We start from the raw sequence: 18,988 nt of genomic DNA, 5'->3' as shown, positions 1-18,988 counted from the left end.
GTAGTTGTAGCAGTAGTAATAGTAGTAGTAGTAGTAGTAGTAGTAGTAGTAGTAGTAGTTGTAGTAGTAGTAGTAGTAGTAAAAGTAGAAGTAGTAGTAGTAGTAGTAGTAGTAGTAGTAGTAGTAGTAGAAGTAGTAGTAGTAGTAGTAGTAGTAGTAGTAGTAGTAGTAGTAGTAGTAGTAGTAGTAGTAGTAGAAATGGTAAAACTTGAAATAGAATTAATATTAATTCGTAGCTGGGAGTATAATAAGGAATTTACCATGACTCTAACATGACTTAAACGGTCGCCGTAGCGTAGTGGATATGGTTTCCACCAAGCGACCGGGAGGTCACGGGTTCGATCCCCACTGTGGGAGCATTCTTTAGATTTATCCCATTTGTTCCAGTCTCAGTAAACCGACTCGACAGAATTTCCAATTATGAGTAATTACTATAAATGTAATCGATCTTAAATAAATAGCTGAACATTTATAACCTAAATATAACTTTTGTTAGGGCTGTATGCCCTCAAAGTATTGTTTTTACCCTAAACAGGTACATTACAAGTTTGGTAAAAGTTGAATTAATTTATTTTAAATATTACAGAAACTGAACAAAGAACACTAACTCTTCAATACTCAAGAAATTGTTTTGATTTGTGTACTCCGCTTATCATCATTATATAAACTTCTGTAAGCTTACATTGAATAGTAAATGAATAATATCCAAAAATAAAAAAATATACGGTACTCCCTTCAATACTAATGTATGCAACATACGGAAGATAATTCTCTGGTCATTCTTCTTGGCATTATAGGTTGTAAACCTTGAATACTTCCAGAGTTTTGATCTATACATTTCAAATGACTATACACAATGTAACCGAATGGTACTAGCTTATATAACCTGACAAAAAATAGTTCGTATTCTTTTTCTCTGCGCCTTTTCATAATGACCTCTATCAATTTTTAAGTGTATTTAAAAAACTTCAAAACTAGGAGAGTTATTCTATTCATAGGAAAAACTGACAAAGGGCGACAACGCGGATGATCCGGAAGGAACGGTTAAGGTTCTTGTATCTTGCACTTTCCCTAAAAACTATAAAGAAAGAGTGTTGGTCTTTGCACTCTGTACATTCCCTCAATGTCTATCAGAATGAGAAGTTAAAGAGTTTCATTCGTATCATTTTAATTCTTCTGGAGTAGTACTTCCACCAAGAAGCACGACAGGATGACGGACGGAAGCACATACGAAAATACGACTTGACAGGAGCACGGATGATGCGATTACTGTATGACTCTCTTTGGGGGAATAAAACATATACTGGAGAAGTCGCTAGAAAGTTGCAGCTTTACATGGTTTATTTAAGAATCCCACCACAATTCCAAAATAGACAAGACACCACAAAACATATTATTTCGCCAAAAAAGGCCTCCGGTCAACAATACAAGATACATATCAGTCACAAGCATACATGAAATTATTGTGTTTCTTTAAATAATTGTCGCATAATAGTGTAAACAACCACTTCATTGTTTCTATTATTACTCATTATGGTTTTCATGTTATAAAACAATAATAAATCACCTATCACCAGTTAATCAAGCAAAATAATTAATCTTTAAATTTTCAATACTACAATCATTATTTGACATTTTTAATCAATGAATATGGAACTTATGATAACAACATCTTCAAGTTTATCTTCAGTAGAGTTGTGTTTTAAGTAAACAAATAGTGTCCGCCCGATTCAAGCAAGTATTAAAACTTCTGAAATGCTTCACATCTATGCGAGTCAAACCAACTACTGAACCATTACTGCGTCTTAGAATACATCAAATGTATATATATATGTTAGAGCTATGTTACAAAAATCATGCAAAAGTTGTCGCTAATGTGACATATTTATTTGCATCCCAGGTTTATAAATGGCAATAGCCATTTTAAAAAGGAAAATTTGTACATTGGCAAAAACGGATAACATGTTAATTGAACGTCTCAAGCGTCTGATTCAAAATAAGTATTAGTGTGTTCAATATTTTCCCCAATAACATTTAACATGTCCGACTGGCAGAAATCTTCATAAAAGTGTGTCCTTTTAAGTACTGCTTAATTATTTATGTACAAAATGTTCATAAATTTCAACGAAATTACTTTTCATAGTCAAGTAGCTTTGATGGAATTATGTTCGTGTTGATCAGATGAAGATGGCCATGTTGGGGATATTAATTATTTGGAGCGACAGACAACATCGCAATGAATTGGCATTTAAACGCAATTGCGTTTGTATACAAACGTGCTGTTCCCATTAAACGAAGTAATTTTAACATCCTTTCGAAAAATCGAAGCACAAAATGATGGTCTTTTCATGTATTCTGCAATCAAACATTCGCGTTCAATGCATTTCAAAAGGCACTCAAAGTCGCTTGATGTACGAAAATCGAAGTTTATATAACGTCTCTCGTTAGGAATGCTAGTTTTGTCAACGTACGCTGCCGTCTTGTTGAAAGTACTTGGACATGCTGAAAAATACAAATTAGGATTGTAAATACATTATTTGTTTATACATATCTCAACGTGCAACATTCTTCTAACATTTTAAACGTCTAAATTTAATGTGAAATCATTTGTTTTTGCGATACCGCGCATATTGCCGACAGTCTCTCATCTGAGTTTGAGGAATATAATGACATCCTAAAGCGTGAGAGTTTGCTAACATATGTTTGCAGTTGAGTGCTGATACCAAAGGTAATTATAGACCAAATAAGAAAAGTTATAAAAGCAAAACATCCTTTAAATATTCATTATTTAAATGTTTCCCAATGATATAACTTACTTAGCAAAACTATATTTCGGTAGAGGAACAGCCAATATTTGTCTGTGTCAAATTTGTTTATTATCCAACATATGGTATTCAATTATACTTTTTTTCAGATTAAGTATAAGTAAATAACATTTGAATTACCATAGTTGTGAACAACCCAGCATTATTAAGCTATCAATTATTGAAAAAAGGTGTTTGCGACCAGAAGATGTTTTACAAATTGTCAAACAAGTAATGTAGAAAAAAATTCATTTTGCTAGTGCACGTGTTGTTGTCAAGTTTTTAAATAATTTTAAGTAGTCTGTCTAACAAATCGTTAGTGTAAAATTAATTCAACCATGTATCAGCGGTTGTTGACAGGTATAGAATTTAAATGTTATATATGGGCATATACGCATAACACAAGCTGTCTGTTGTGAGCTCGTTCGACTATCATTCGGAGTTGAGTAAAAACAGTTTTTTCATTGGCATAACTTTAATACAAGCAAACGATTATGATGTTTCCAGAACTTATCATTAGTAGACTTATGAAGTACTAACACAAACACGTTTACATTAATATGTATGTCAGTTCGAGGGGCGCATGCCGCTGATTTCGTGTACACAGTAAGGGTATTGACCATTAAGTATGAAGGTATGTGTAAAATGATAGATTTATAGGTGTAGTTGTTACACAATGCATATTTCCTTGCATGGAAACCTAACTTTTTTTACTCTTTATAAAATGCGGGTATAATTCTAATTATAATTCTAATTATAATTCTAATTATGTACACACCAGAAAACTTAGTTTTGGTCGGAGTTAACTCATAAAATGAATGAACAAATGTTTACAGTTTCGATATACTATATGAAGTATTTTGGAAATACATTTCGTGTTGTAAACAACCTCAGGTCAAATTTAATTGTTAACGTATTTATTGCTTGATGTATTATTTTATTCTAAATACGAGCGATACAAACTGTGTAACGTGATCATACGCGTTCAAACAAGGTTACATATCTAAATAACCAATGAAAAATTAGGAGTTTAACTTAAAAGAGTAAAGAGTCACGAAATGCATACACTTATACATACATTTTCTCTGCAGTGTTGTTAGTTTGTCGTCCACTTCAGATTCGTCATGTGGGAAATAGTAGAAATGTTCTCTGTTGATATCTTGAATACCAACGTGTTTTGGTTTCCAACCGTCTAACCATTGAACACGATAGACACCAAGCTCTATAGTATGTATCTGGAATGAAATGGGATGTTAACTTGAATAGGTCGGTTATACCAAAGTGCATTTTCAAATGTGATTTGTGCATTTCTGTGCCTTTTTTTTATTTCCTCAGGCATTCAGAGATTAACAGTACAATACAAAAGGAATAACTATTTTACAAAATATAAAACAGTCAACTTAAAGTTATAACAACTCGAAGGGGTTCCGACTGAATTGATAGGTGACCGCCCGTTATCCCGATGGTCCGATAATTAGAAGGCCCGATAGTATGAACGCCCGATGGTCTGAAGACGCCATCAGCAGAAAGTCAGATAGTTCGAATGATTGATATACCGTAGGCCCGATCTTCAAAAGGCCAGATATAAAGCTATATCAAACAAAATCAGTTAAGGGACTTTTAAAGAAAACTGACATTGTTTGAATTGTTTGCGAGTAATCGACCCGTTTACCTACTATAATTCATTTTTTTACAAATATACTGACTTTCAATTAGTTAACCTTTTGTTCATCAAAACAGTTACAACATCTAGTTTGAGGTCGATATGTCTAATATAATCTTAGTTATTATCTTGATTTAACATATAATTAAACATGTTTAAACGTATTTCACAAAATGCAGTTGTGCTAGCTTAACATTACACAATTTTACATAGTGACGTCAGGTCTTCAAAACTTTCTCTCCACTAGGTTTACATTATGGCGAAATCGGCATGTTTAAGTGACCCTACGCAACCATTTTGGACCATATCTGATATCAACTATTTTTCGATATTTTGCTTCAGAATCTTTGTGTTAAACGATTTGAACAGATTTATCATCAATGGCACTTAAAACAACGATTTTCGTATCACCAGGCCTTTGGGAATAATATCTTTTTAGAATAACAGGTCTTCGGAATATCGGGTATTTGGTATTTCGGTCCTTAATTCAATATAATGTATTTCGACTTACAGACCATAATAATACTAGATATATACACCAATTGAATAAATCTCGTTTGCAAATGAGATTTGTTCACATGAATATGGATACAATGTACATTTAACCGATGTGTAAGACATAGACTTTGTTTAGATATTAGTGTTTGTATGCTGTCCGCTATATACCGCTATATACCGCATATTAGTGATAGAATGTTCTAAAAAATTATTTGAAACATTTTTTGTTTTATACACTGCCAATTAATAAATTATGTTCGCCATTACCAAATATTTGATGTGTACAATTATGGCATTTAGAATAATTGTCCATATAAATGATTGCTGTATACTAATATCCATATTGATTTTGAACATTAACTAAGTATTTCCCGGATGTTATATTATAATATATTATACGTTCTGGTTTTACTTACCTTTTAATCCGACACGGATTAAAAAAAAAACAGTAATACATGATCGTTAAATATAACTACATCAGTAGTAAACAATGTAGGATGCTAGCTATTACAGGTTCCGGTAATGGCCGGTTTTTTATTTACAAAACTATAGAAAGTCTAAGAGGGATGCCCAATAATGCCCAATAATGCATTAGGAATCTAGATATATCGATAAATGCAGACATTTATTGTCTTTATATAACACACATTTGTTGCCTAACGATACATGTGTACTATTAATTCACTAAACTATGCGCGTTTAAGTAGCTTGCTAGGTCTTACGTTGTGACATGGTCGAATTTAGATGATCTGCGTAATGTAAAATATTGTTTTAATAAATGCAATTGACCTATATAACAATTACTTATTATTATGTATCGTTATATAAATTTTGTCTATTGGTAGTTTCTATTGCAAATAATGAAATGTAATCCCTTACTCAAAAGGCAACCTATATTAAAGGGATATGTTTACAGTTTGGTAATAATTTCAAAACAGAATTGCCCAAGATTCAAGAAACAATATATAAATATATATTAACACATGAAAAATTACATCCCTTACTTCGAAAACTGGTAAAAAATACTTTTCTAAAAGGTACGAAAATCTGTGAACACGTGTCTTTAATATAGAAGATAAATAAAGAGTAATCGTTTATATATGATTTTCAAAAAAAGACCAAATATATCTATGAACCAAAGTATTGATGATTCTTGTAATTTGAAATTAGTGTTTATGTTGTGAAATACATGTACGCGTAGCTAATAAATTTCATAAAATGTATTTCATTTTTGATAATTCAAGTAATGTCATTACAATATATCTAACCAAAAAAAAGGGAAAAATCTATGCATTTAAGTGTTTGTCTTCATGTTCTGTATACTAGTCGGACGTTTGTGCATTTTGCTGAGTAGTTGTGTAAAGACACATTGGATGTTTGGCATATATTTCTAGCGATAAAGCAACGAAAAAAACTTGCTGATATCAAATATTAATTAGGGGAATACAAACTTCCACCTAAGATTAAATGTATACTTATCACCGTTATTAAAAATCATCGCGTATGAGTTCTGAACAGAATTAAGATTTTTTTTAATGATTAAAACAACAGAATTATAAATTAATTGCAATGGCATACATATTCAAACACGTTTTTGTTTCTATTCTTCACTCCGTGCGTTTTATTACGAATTACTTTTGTGTGCACTAAAATATCAATTGCATCAGTGCATGTTATTCAATCGTTAACTATACTTATTGGTGAACCTTTAATTAATTTACTTCATAATAAATGTGTTAACACATGTTTAACATTATTTAATATTATTTAATCTGATGACATAGATTTTGAACACATGCGAACCATATTCGAATTTGACATACATATCGTCAAAATAAACTTGCGCACCAAGTTTTATCAAGCTCATGTTATAAATTAAAATCCAGATTCGAATAATTGTCCTAGTAAATGTGAAGACAAACATAAAAAATAAATCATAAAAATAGGTTCTTAAATGCTTTGATTTGAACCTGGCCTAGTTATGGTCAAGATAAATATTTTGAACAAATTTTAACGAAATTGAGTCATACATGCTCCGTTAGAGTGATAACACAGTTTGTTTATATCATTTGACCTAGATTCGAAGTTTTACCTAGACACTGTTATAATAAATATGATTACCATGTTTCCGTAAGATCTAGTCATACGTATGACTTTCTTGTTTTGATACTAAGCGTTTTATAAAATTTGATCTGGTAAAATATTTTAGGACGTATGTGACACATTCAAACATTCTGACCAAGTTTCAAAAAAGTCAGTCATATATTTGGCAACAAGAAAAAAGATTTTCATCAACATTGCGTAAAATATTTAGCATTTAGAGAAGTAACGAGCTCTATGTGACCAGGCATGCCGCACAACAATGGACGCTGTGCATATACTGTTCACAAAAGGTCTCCCTGTGTATCTCGTGTTCGGCTTAGCTTAATGACTGAAAACATGTTTTCTATATTAAAGCAAGTTTATATAAAATTAGTTTAAAGGCACGATTTGATCATATTGATACACATACACTACACATATCACTGCATTGATTGAACATACACATAACATAAAACCAATTCTTACAGTGCCAACATCTATTAGCGTCTTGTTAAACGCCTTCACTTCATTTGCCCCGAATGGACCTTGAAGCTGTATTCGTCCAGTATGTCCTTTAGACCCTGTCAGTTTTATCATCACGTTGCCGTCTGTTCCAGCCAACCATTGATTAGAAGTGACAATGCGCATGAGGTAGGTGTTAGCTAAAACGAATCATCGTCTCATTTAAGACAAAAATAACACCTTCTCGCCGATAAAAGATACTAAGTTGTCTTTTTACACTCTTCTAATTATGTCACCGTATAAAGAGTGTATGCGCAGTGTTTATAATCAAAAACATATCCAAGATATTTCAAGACGTTAAACCCGTGTTAACTGCCTCTTATCTTTAAGGAAGGTTACACACTGCTTGTGCAAAACAGGGCACTACCGGCACTACACCGTTAAGCAATTAAAGATGGAATCACCGCTTTCGAACAGTAAATACAATGCATCGGTGGCTAAATCAAGGCGCATTGTTGAGGTTTTCTGAATCATGTCTCGTTCGGATTTTTGTGGTTTTCTAAACCTGTCTCAAAACCTTGTATGTCGTCAACGCTAACATTTTAATATATATGACGCTACAATTATCTATGAAAATACCAATGCAATTAAGTTGTTTAACTGCGTGCATAACACGGTTAATGGTTTTGGTGGTGGTGGTGGTGGTGGTGGTGGTGGTGGTGATGGTGGTGGTGGTGGTGGTTGTGGTGCTGAGTATGATTGTAGTCGTGGTCGTTGTGGCGGTGGCTATGGCGATGGCGGTGGTGGTGGTTTTTGGTTGTGGTGGTGGTGGTGGTGGTGGTGGCGATGGTGCAGATGTTGGTGGTGGTGGGTATGCTGTGTTTTATTGTATTTCATTTTAGACACAAAATGAAACAAAAAAATTGCAAAAAATTAACTGTCATTACGAGTGTTTTTTTATGTCGTGTGACAAAAGCAGGAGTAATGATCAACAGACAAAGAGGTTACTGCTCCATAGTGTTGTTATATATCAGGCGCGGTTGATATATAACAGGCCCGGCACGAACAAATAACGGTTTGGCAAGCAATGCCGTTATTTCATTCTTAGCCCCACTTGTTATATACTAAAATGTTAGGGCATTAATATGTTATCATGTATGGGTCGTTTTCGCCGGGATATGAATCAGTACTAGGGCTTGAGTTTTAACATAAACCGATAAGTTTAACTTGACCAAATTTTGAGGATTTTTTTATACAGACCTGTCACACAGCTAACTTTATCCGACCACTGTCCATTTTTACAGTTAAGTGTTATGTCACCGGAACTCGGCAGGTATCCGTTTTCACAGTTTCTTTCTGTTATCATGATTGTCTCACCGTCGCCATAGAACTGCTCCTTCAGATTGACTAAATTGCCTTCAGGTTTAGAACAACCAGCTGAAAAACCATATGAAACTATCTGGACACTTAAGCATAGAATTTCGGAGAATCAACACATTGGGCGAATACACATACGTCGAGTAAGAATGTGTTCTATTTGATAACGCACAGTTTAAACAGTGCCGTTATACTAACTAATAAAGCAGCATAACATCTTAATCGGGTGTCATCCAACATAAACAAATATATAAATCGCTGATTTAATAAATACATAGCAATTATCCCTTTAGAGGTCAGAATACAGATTACTTGTGTTTACACTGTTAGTTTTCGTTCGCACATGATTTGCAATGTGTAATCACACTTACCAAATTCGCAGCTACGTCCGCTGAATCCATCCTTGCACGCGCAAGTGTCAGGTGCTGTGCAGTTCCCCCCGTTCTTACATCCTTTACTGCAAATGGCTGAAAAACATAATTAAGTTTCTGTTCTGGCATTTTCGGTTTAAATAATTATTATTTCATTACTGTTAGATCACGATACACAACCGCATAACTAATCCGCAGGCATAGTGCTCATTCTGCGTATACTCCGTTATTGCACCAAAGTAGCAATTCCATACATGTTTATGAATGCAGTATATATTGCTACCACATTGTTATTCTTATACATGCAATGTTACTACGTTTGTGATGGATTAACACACTACGTCGAAATTTTTTGACTTACCCCTATGAGAGTAGTTTAAACATATTTCGCTTTAGTACTCGTTTCATATTTATTTGCATTTACATCCGCGAGTCAACATGCCAAATATGTATATAAAGCTATGTAGAAATGTTATTGTATTGATACGAACTGTTTCATTATTGACACTAGGTCTCATAACGCATACATTTGTAGAGGCCTATTTTGAAATATTAAAACGTATTAAAATTGAATTTGTATAATACAATACTGTTCAATCGATCTACCACTGTTAAATATCGTACCATATATGCTTTATAAACTAGCAGGTGAAATATTTAACATTATTTAGAAAATTACTCCCAGCGTATCTCCATATCGACTCTCGAAAGTATATAGTGTTTACCTATTATGAGAACACAGTTCACGTTATTACTCAGAAAGCAGAAAGTATCCTCTCTGTATGTATAACTTCGTTCTAACTGCAATTTATGTTCTTTCTAAACTATCCATTAACACATGTCATAGCGGTTTACGATTTTATCATTTGTATCGAAGTGCCAACATTAAATATACGTCACTATAACTTATTATTTACGAATTGATTAGATTATTTACTGCCTGAAACATGTAGGTTAGCTTATAATATTCCGTATTATCAAGCGCTGGTTTGTACATAAATAGAAACACAAAATGTAGGCCAATGCAAAAACTACAAAAACGCCGTCGACGTGCCATTAATGATTTGGTCAGCAGGAAAAGAGAATAGAAACACTGATGCATGCGCTGATTCAACTGGATCCGTCAAGGAATTGTCCTGATATTCTTCAGTTGTTTTGCGACCAGCTAAAAAGAACTGGAATCATTTGGCGAAAATCAAAAAACTTATGGGACTCTTCTGTCGGCTTTAGTAAGACAGAATATCCTAGTGAGAATAAGAGCTTAAATGCAGTCGGCAACTACCAAACCTTAGACGTGCACTAGAGACTACGATAAAAATTATGCGAGTGCTTTATCCTCCGGTGAGCGGCTCTCATATGCCGACTGCGTCCACCAATGCCGAAAGTACGAATCAGTGAAAGAAGTCGAGACCATGAACATACAAAAAAACGTCTGAAGTCAAGTTGACGTCCTCGTGATACTGACCACTTAGTGCGGACTGCAATCTGTCAAATTTTTATCAAATGCAATTTTCACCAAAGATACCGCAACTGCCAGCTCAAACACCATACTCAATATGTTAGCACAATACTCAGAGTTCCTCACTGAACAAAGATTATACATTCCAAGGCAGCATTTCGGGATAAACGAATCTGCCTTCTCTAATATAGGCGAAATCTCATGCGCTTCTGAAGAGACCTCAGTCGAAAAAGTTATTAGACTTTTGAGACAAATATGAATGTAAAAGAAGCTCATTTATGATTTTCTCTTGCAAGACACGAAAATATAGCCGCCTTACGTAAACATCGGCGCATTTCCGGTTTTAGAAAGCAAACGTACACAATCGGCCATGTCGTCATAGAACGCAACGAAAGACAATGGTCATGATGGAGGTTTATTAGCCTTGAGGTGCAATATTTATCAATAATGGTACATTCATAAGTTAACGGTAATTATGACAGAGTCTGCAAATCAATGATTCAATAATACAATACAAAATACTGTAACATATATCTGAGGTCCATAATTGTGTGATACGTACGATGTTCACAATGTTCACCTGTAGTGTGTTGTGGACATTGGCACTTGAAATCTTGAATGCAGTGACCGCCAAACTTGCAGTGATTCACAGAGCAGTTGACTGCAACGAATCGTTCACCATAAAGCAAATTTGATTACTTTGACATCGGCTTAGAATTCACTTAAGATTTTCAAATTCTATGAGTGTGTTTTGGACGTAAATTCATGTCATTCTCGCAGCTACATACATATATTGTTAGTATAGATAACACATTCCGGCGCTATGACATATTTTATTGTTGATAACACAGGATATCAATCTGGGTTCCGTGTTAAGAACTACGTGTTAAGCTTAAAACAATACTTTGTATTAAAACCTATTTTAAAGTTTATAAAGACACAATTCGTTCCATTTCAAAACGGACTGATTGAAAATTAAATAAACGCGACTTGCATGCATACATGTAATGTGCAATACCCGGTCGACATGCAGGAAAGGTTACGTTATTGTCAAAACTCCATGGTTCCTTGCCGGACAGGTGTTGTGCAACCCACGAGCCTTGATAACAGTTGAACGTTCGATTACTTGGTTCGTAGTATTTGTCTCCAGATGGTGCACAATTGAAAATCATCTCTCCGCCATGCGGGATTTCATAACGGTTGGCTCCGGAGATGAACTGCCGTTCCTTGACATCATACAATGTTAACCCTTGTTCTAAGTTTGAAGGCATTGTGCAATTATCTAAAATGAATTAGAAGCGTTATTTTTATGATATTTTGATACATTTTCTATTGAATAAGAAAAATATACATTTATGTAACGCTCTGCTATCGGCACTGTCATAACTATCATCTTCAGTACCATTTAACCACATTAAGACATCTACCCTCATACCCAAAATTAGTCTTGCAAAGCTTTGTAAATATCACAAATACTTTTATCTCGTCAAGAATGAAAACATAACAAACCTTTTTTATTGTTATGAGTTATATTTTGTGTCTAATTTCTATGACAATTCTGATGCCATGATAATAACGAAGATGACTATTATGGCGATACTTCCGAATAAAAAGTTCCAAAGATAGAAGTGATTGAGCTGATTGTGTTTCAGATGGTGTTGCTGTGACGGGTATGATAAAGAAAAAGGAATAAGGAAGGAGCGTAGAGATGATGCACTTTAGCAATCGGAAGCTATGTTATTATAGCTAGCATCAAACATCAAAAATCAAACGCAGTATGGTGTGTAATACAACAGTAAAGTTGAAGTCACAATATAATACGTTCAATCATAGCTTGCTTTGATGTAAATTCTTCAATTTCAGCCAAAAGCAAAGTTACAATTTTAGCACAGCAGACCGCTATAACCAAAGCTTGTCCTAAGGATATTTTATGTTGAATTGACTTAAGCATTAGAATAAGTACGTCATTTGATATGTAAGAGGGAATTCGACGTTTGTCAAAGCTAATTGCTGTAGGTTTGTTCTTCAACATTTTAATGCCCTTTTAGTTGAGTCTAATCCGCCTTCGCGAATGTTTCCCACTTTAGCATCCAATCTTAAAACAAAACAGTGATTTATAAGTGTTTATCAATGTTTTACTTACACACACGTGGAAAAAATTGCGAGTTTTTTTAACTTACTTTTAGTAAATTCAGAATAGTTTAGAGGCCATACTAATAAGGCGAACTTTTTTTTGTTAATTTACTAACGGCTTTGCTACGTTAACGTTTTACTACCTCAATTTAAAAAGAATCGTAAATTACAGTTTAGAATTAAGCATGTTACCCAAACCTTTACCTAAATTTTAAAAAATAATACAAAACTAACTAAATAAATCTTAAGTTAATCTTTACAAAAGTTAATCTTCAATGTTGCAATGTTTGTTTGTATGTCTTCATCACGACTAAGTGTCTATTTCCCAAGTTATAGAAACATAGAGACAAATAAGTATGTCTTTGGAACGGGTTAGTGAGTCGATAGAACTACAAAATTACTGGTAACTCTAGGGAACGAGATTAGTATTAAATGGTGGCATAATTATAACAAATGTACGAGCAGCAGCTAACAAGTTAAATGCGATGAACAAGTCACTCGTTGGACCGAGAAATACATGTTGTTTAACGCAATTTTTAAATAACAGATACCAAGACGGTCAACACGTATATATAACCGAAACACGTGTATACTGACGCCACAACGATTCCGGTCCGTCATGAACAATGCGAACACAGGAATGTGTCCTGGCGCAGACATCAGCCATGGCAACGAGCTAGTGGGCACCATAATCACTTTAAAATCAATATAAAGTCCAAGCGCATCAGCTTCATCAAGAACCCTTGCAGAAGATTAGACAAATTGAACGATACAGATAGGGCAGAGGCATTTGAAGATCAAGCACACAGAAGGGGCAAGTTTGCAGTCATGAACATTATAGTCTCAACACCTCACCAAGATGATCGAGAAAGTCTCAATGTCATTGACCGTAGAAGTTCATCAGAGATAGAGAGAGACGAGTAAGAACAAGCCATGGGTTAGGAATTAGCTCATGAACCGCTGCGATAAAAGAAGAGAGCTTAGGCGTGAGAAGGTAACTAGCCATGACTCTAGGACAGAGTACTATAAATGGGGCAAGGATGAAGGTAAAATAGGCTAAATAGGATTGGGTTGAGGACCAAGCTAGCAAGAGATGACCACAGGCAGGAGTAAGAATAACTATACAAACCTAAAAGACCCTTGCGCACACGATTATGCCCTCTGTTTTATATCAAACACGGACAGAAATCTCTTGAGTACCAGTCAAGAACAGGAGGACTGAACTGAAGCGATCTCTATAACTACCCGTTTTAATCAGACCACAGTTTCCTTCGGATGATCCCAGACCAGAAGCGGACGATAAACATTCATACTTAACGCAACGGTGGAGGAAACAAATCTAAACCTCAGTCTGTTTGCATCGAAATCTCCGCAAATGGTCAACTTCCATTCTCTGCTGATTAAGCATGGAGGGGAGGCAACCACTACAGCAAAGACGGCAATATGTTCCCGTGAAAGAGCAACCTCAATCTGTGCATGCATTACAAACTTATACGCCTCACGAGCCATCCTTGCTAACTAATGCTATGCATCATCCTCAACCGATTGGAAATTAAGGCCGAAAGGCTGCTTTTGGAAGAGCATGCTCGATTCAGATATGGAACACAGTCGGACAAATCTTAAGCTGAAGGGCTGGTGAAGGTCTCCGGCATGTTCGTTTGAAGAAATGCTGGATAGACAATGGGAAAGAGTGGACGTCCCTCAATATTGATAACCTAATCACAGCAGCCAAAACAAACGTGACAAGCGGAGAACATCTGTTTCGTTGTAATTTTCCCCAATGCCTCCACCGGTCAAGGGAATGACGTTGATGATGATAATGATGATGATGATGAGGAGGAGGAGGAGGAGGAGGAGGAGGATGACGACGATGATGATGATGATGATGATGATGATGATGATGATGATGATGATGATGATGATGATGATGATGATGATGATGAGATCGGACTGATTGCCTTTCTGCGTGCTTACAAAATCAGACTGGTTGAGTATGTCGCTCCTAACAATGAGTTACCACGAGTTACTACTCGTTCATACGAACATGCTATGTCGTTACCATATGCTTCTTAGTTGTTCTCACGAGTTAGCTATTTGGTTGCCATGATCTACTGTGTCGTTCCTACGAGTTAATAATGTCGTTACAACGGCTAACTCAACCATTTTTTACGGCATACATACTCATTCCCAAGACATTAGGACAAGTACGCTTACTCATGGGATCATCATAATTATAAAAATGTGTATTCCTTTACACCGTTTAGAACATTATGCAAGACTATGAGAAGATAGTATCGAGTTCACACTTTTGTTCTTTCGATATATTTATATGGCAATCCACCCTGAAAACGTTTCAATTGAGTTACGGGGATATTTCAGTCAACTTAAAAGATTCGTGATATACAAGGTGCAACAGACCATTCTTGACATTATGATAATCACATATACAAAGATAGTGTTCAAACAAAACAGAAGTTAACGCATGATCGCGTGCAAGCATGACTGATTAGCATCTTTGTCGTAAGGTAACATCAAACAAATAATACAACCATTTGACAGCATATAGATGCATATACTAAGCTTGGTTACTTAATTTGTATATTGGACTGCATAAACATGTGCAATCACTATTAATGTTACTACGTACTTGGTTTGCACGCCACTCTGGAACCCAAACAACTGAAGATACCAAATGTTGTGTCACACTTGCACGAGTATCTCGTGTACAAACTGGTGTCCATTCCATTGCTGAACGCCAGATGGTGGTTGGTTTCACATTCCACGGACTTTCCGCGGTCTGTTATCTTCCCATTAGCAATTGTCTTGCACGGATCATTGGTGGAGTAAGACGAAGATTGGCCATCCGTTTCAGCTAAAAGCATAGCTTGATCCGTAACAAACAATGCATAGTCAATCAACAACACATTGGAAACTAATCCTTATGCGCATTTGGCGATAGTTTTACCTGTTTACAAACAACGAATCAGAATGACAGCTACCTATGTACGGCGGTTAACGCATTAATACGACGATACTTGTAAAAATTGATACTTGACACGTTATGCTGTTGGGGCGTTTCTCGGCTTGTCTCGGAAACGCGACCTTCTGAATGTTGTAATAACCATAGGTGACAGTACTGTTTATGATGCACTCACTTTTACAACAATATGCGTGTTAATCTCTACATCTCTAACACAGTCTTGCGATTTACTAAGCACAATTCCTACTTAACGTCCCATCTGTGCATGCCATCATGTCCCAAAGCTTAATAGTCACAATTATTAGAGAAATCAGTTTTCCATTGTACTGTTTGTGTTTATAAATATAGTTGTATATGTATACTAAAACTGTATTTAATTTGTATCATTATACTACGATGAACAAATAAAATCAAAAGAACGAACATGCCCGATGTTACAATTTAAGGTATTTATAACTTTCGCTACAAAGTATAACAGAGACGTGTAGGGTTACCATGTGATGTTTGTGTTTACGACAAATCTTATGCAGTTTTACACCGTGTTTACGTTTTTTTCAAATATCTTAATGCGCGCATACTTAATAAAAGCTTTGTTGAACAAATATGTTGTATTCTCTCCACAAAATATAAGATTGATTTTAAGGTTAACATGTGGTACTTTCGCTTATTACGCCACTTGATTAAGGTAATTGTTTGCGACGGGTTCTTTTGACATTCTTTGAACAAGATTTGGAACAGACCGACGGAACATACCGTCAAACATTACAAACAATGACTAACAATATTATCCTTTATAATCCACGCACTTTCCTTCTGGCAGTGGGTATATACTGAACGCAATTCACGATCATAATACTTCATTCATTACAAATCATAACTTGAAGCATGTGACAATACAAACTTCCTATGACAACATTGCTTGTGGACATTGGCTTTTGAATTAACTCACAATCTTAATTCAAAACAATACTAAAATTAAATTACGAACTGATAAATTTCATGTTATTTGCTCGTGGATCCCCCATTTCTGTTTAATTTAGGCAAACACACATATAAATATATGCTGTCAGATTAATAATAATTTATGGATATCTTTACAAACCTTGCTCATAAAATACAACATATCACATTATGTGAGGTAAGAATAATAGTATAAATGCATTATCGACAATAAAATATTATTGTATTATGTATTAATTATGCATAGTTGTGTTGACATTTTGTGCATGCATTAATTCACATACGCATGTCTAGAGACTGCCAAAATTCTCGAATGCAAGTTGTCTTTCATCATTCATCACGCACTGCTTTGGCTTACTGTGTTGAATTAAAACCAGGTAGCATTTGGCTAAAAAAGCGGTGTTCCCGTAAATACACAAAAGTTGCAAAGCTAAAAAATAAGTCAGATTATAATATTATCGATATGTTTTTCACACATACGCAAACTTGTAATGGCATTATGTTGTTAATAATGGTAAAAGTGTTTACTTCCTGTGACATTTATTATTTGTATGCCCCACCCGCAAAAGTAATATCGTAAGGACATATAGTGCGTGTTTTCGTTCATGCGTGAGTGCAGATGTGCATGGGTGTGTGGTGGCTATGTGTGTGTGCGATCGTGCGTGCGTGTGTGTATGTGTGTGTGTTAGATTGACAGAAAGATAGACAGATAGATAGATGGTCGGACGATGTGATCACTATATGCTCTCTTTGTAAACGTATCGATAACATTGAAACATTTACCTGTCTCACATGTGAGATAATGCATTGTGAATTCACCATCAACACATTCAATTTCAGCTTCCTTCTCGTTTCTGTCGTCAGCTTCATCGCCATGATAGTAGTCTATATATTCACCAATCATTTGTGGACAGGTCAAACGCACACGAACACGTGATCGGTTTATCACCTGAAATAGGTATGAAGATGAAGGGCAATATTTGAGATGATATGTTTTGGTTGGAGACTGTGTGGAGCGAATCAAGGTAAAACTTCCGTTAAAACAGTTCCGAATGATTCTTTCAAATTCATGACTTGAATAGTATTGTAAGAAAATTAACAATACAGACGCATTATATAAAACTTGTTATATTATAGCTACTAACTAAAGTAATTTGAACCGACGCCGATGGCAAATGTTGACATAACTCTTCGGCTTAAATATGTCATTTTATTTTTTAAATCAACGAACGCGAAAAATACACTTGTAGTTGTGAAGAGTACATTCTTAAAGCATTTCTGGAAGTTAGCCTGTTTTTTTTTAAATGTGTGTATTTACAATTTTCGCAATCACAACATCGGCCTTTCGTTCATATCGTTAATACATAACCTTAAGAGTTGGACGTAATTTGTTATTTGCTCAGTGTTTCATTACATCCTTTTTTACTTATCTATTATACCAAAAAAATAAATAACCGTTTTTAAAAGTGTTAAATAGTGTTGTTTATGCAGTTAAATAAATACCAATCATATAAACTCGTTTTAGCTGAATTTATCGTTACTGACAAAAATGTTGATTCCAAACGTATACATGACTCGTTAAGACGGTAGGTATTATTACGAATGTTAAATTCTTAAATTGTGACATGTTTAAGTTTAATCTTTTTGTTCTTAATTTATGTTTTTATTCAACAAAAAACAGTTGCAATTCTATAAAATATTTGCCAGCTCCTATAAAAGAATGTTTAAAGGAAATCCGCTGTTTGTACATTTATGTTTAAAATTTTCATCTCAGTAGACTACGTTAATCATAATAGACTGAGTGTTACACAAATAATATTAATGCAAGATGTTATGCTGAGATATAATACGATTGTTTTATATTTAAGTATTTGTAAGAACTTTTAATTTTGAATGACTCATGAAAACCTGTTGACACTTTAAGATGTGCCAAATTTACAATCCACCTATTGTTTAATGAGATTGTCAGGAAAATGATTACAGAGTCGAAACCGGGTTTTAACGGTTTTGGCATACACCAGCATTAAAACCAAATGTTATCATCCATGTAATTAAAGAAATCTTTAATAAACCACCTCACACTTATTTCTGCTAATCGGACGATTTACTACGAAAGCCTTATATTAGAAATGTTACTAATTATAACCTTATTTGACTTCGTTCTCATGTGATCAAAAAAGACATCAATCTATAAATTTA

General features: G+C 34.7%; 1 protein-coding gene across 1 annotated transcript in view; it reads right to left on the bottom strand.

Annotated features, from left to right (window-relative positions):
• Positions 1–1,329: 1,329 nt before the first annotated feature.
• The window catches only part of LOC127836894 (uncharacterized), a 168,376-nt gene continuing 150,717 nt past the window's right edge, over positions 1,330–18,988 (bottom strand). Inside the window, exons 31-39 of the mRNA XM_052363537.1 lie at positions 17,573–17,738; positions 15,497–15,721; positions 11,735–11,998; positions 11,297–11,377; positions 9,258–9,353; positions 8,770–8,946; positions 7,534–7,709; positions 3,883–4,039; positions 1,330–2,502 (exon numbers count right to left, since the gene is read on the bottom strand). Coding sequence (XP_052219497.1) covers positions 2,249–2,502; positions 3,883–4,039; positions 7,534–7,709; positions 8,770–8,946; positions 9,258–9,353; positions 11,297–11,377; positions 11,735–11,998; positions 15,497–15,721; positions 17,573–17,738 — 1,596 coding nt within the window. The 3' untranslated portion in view covers positions 1,330–2,248. The remainder of the gene's footprint in view (positions 2,503–3,882; positions 4,040–7,533; positions 7,710–8,769; positions 8,947–9,257; positions 9,354–11,296; positions 11,378–11,734; positions 11,999–15,496; positions 15,722–17,572; positions 17,739–18,988) is intronic.

The sequence above is a fragment of the Dreissena polymorpha genome, chromosome 7 (genome assembly GCF_020536995.1).
Source record: "Dreissena polymorpha isolate Duluth1 chromosome 7, UMN_Dpol_1.0, whole genome shotgun sequence".
Classification (NCBI taxonomy): domain Eukaryota; kingdom Metazoa; phylum Mollusca; class Bivalvia; order Myida; family Dreissenidae; genus Dreissena; species Dreissena polymorpha.
The sequence above is the reverse complement of the archived record's forward strand: the minus strand, read 5'-3'. Positions and strand labels throughout refer to the sequence as shown.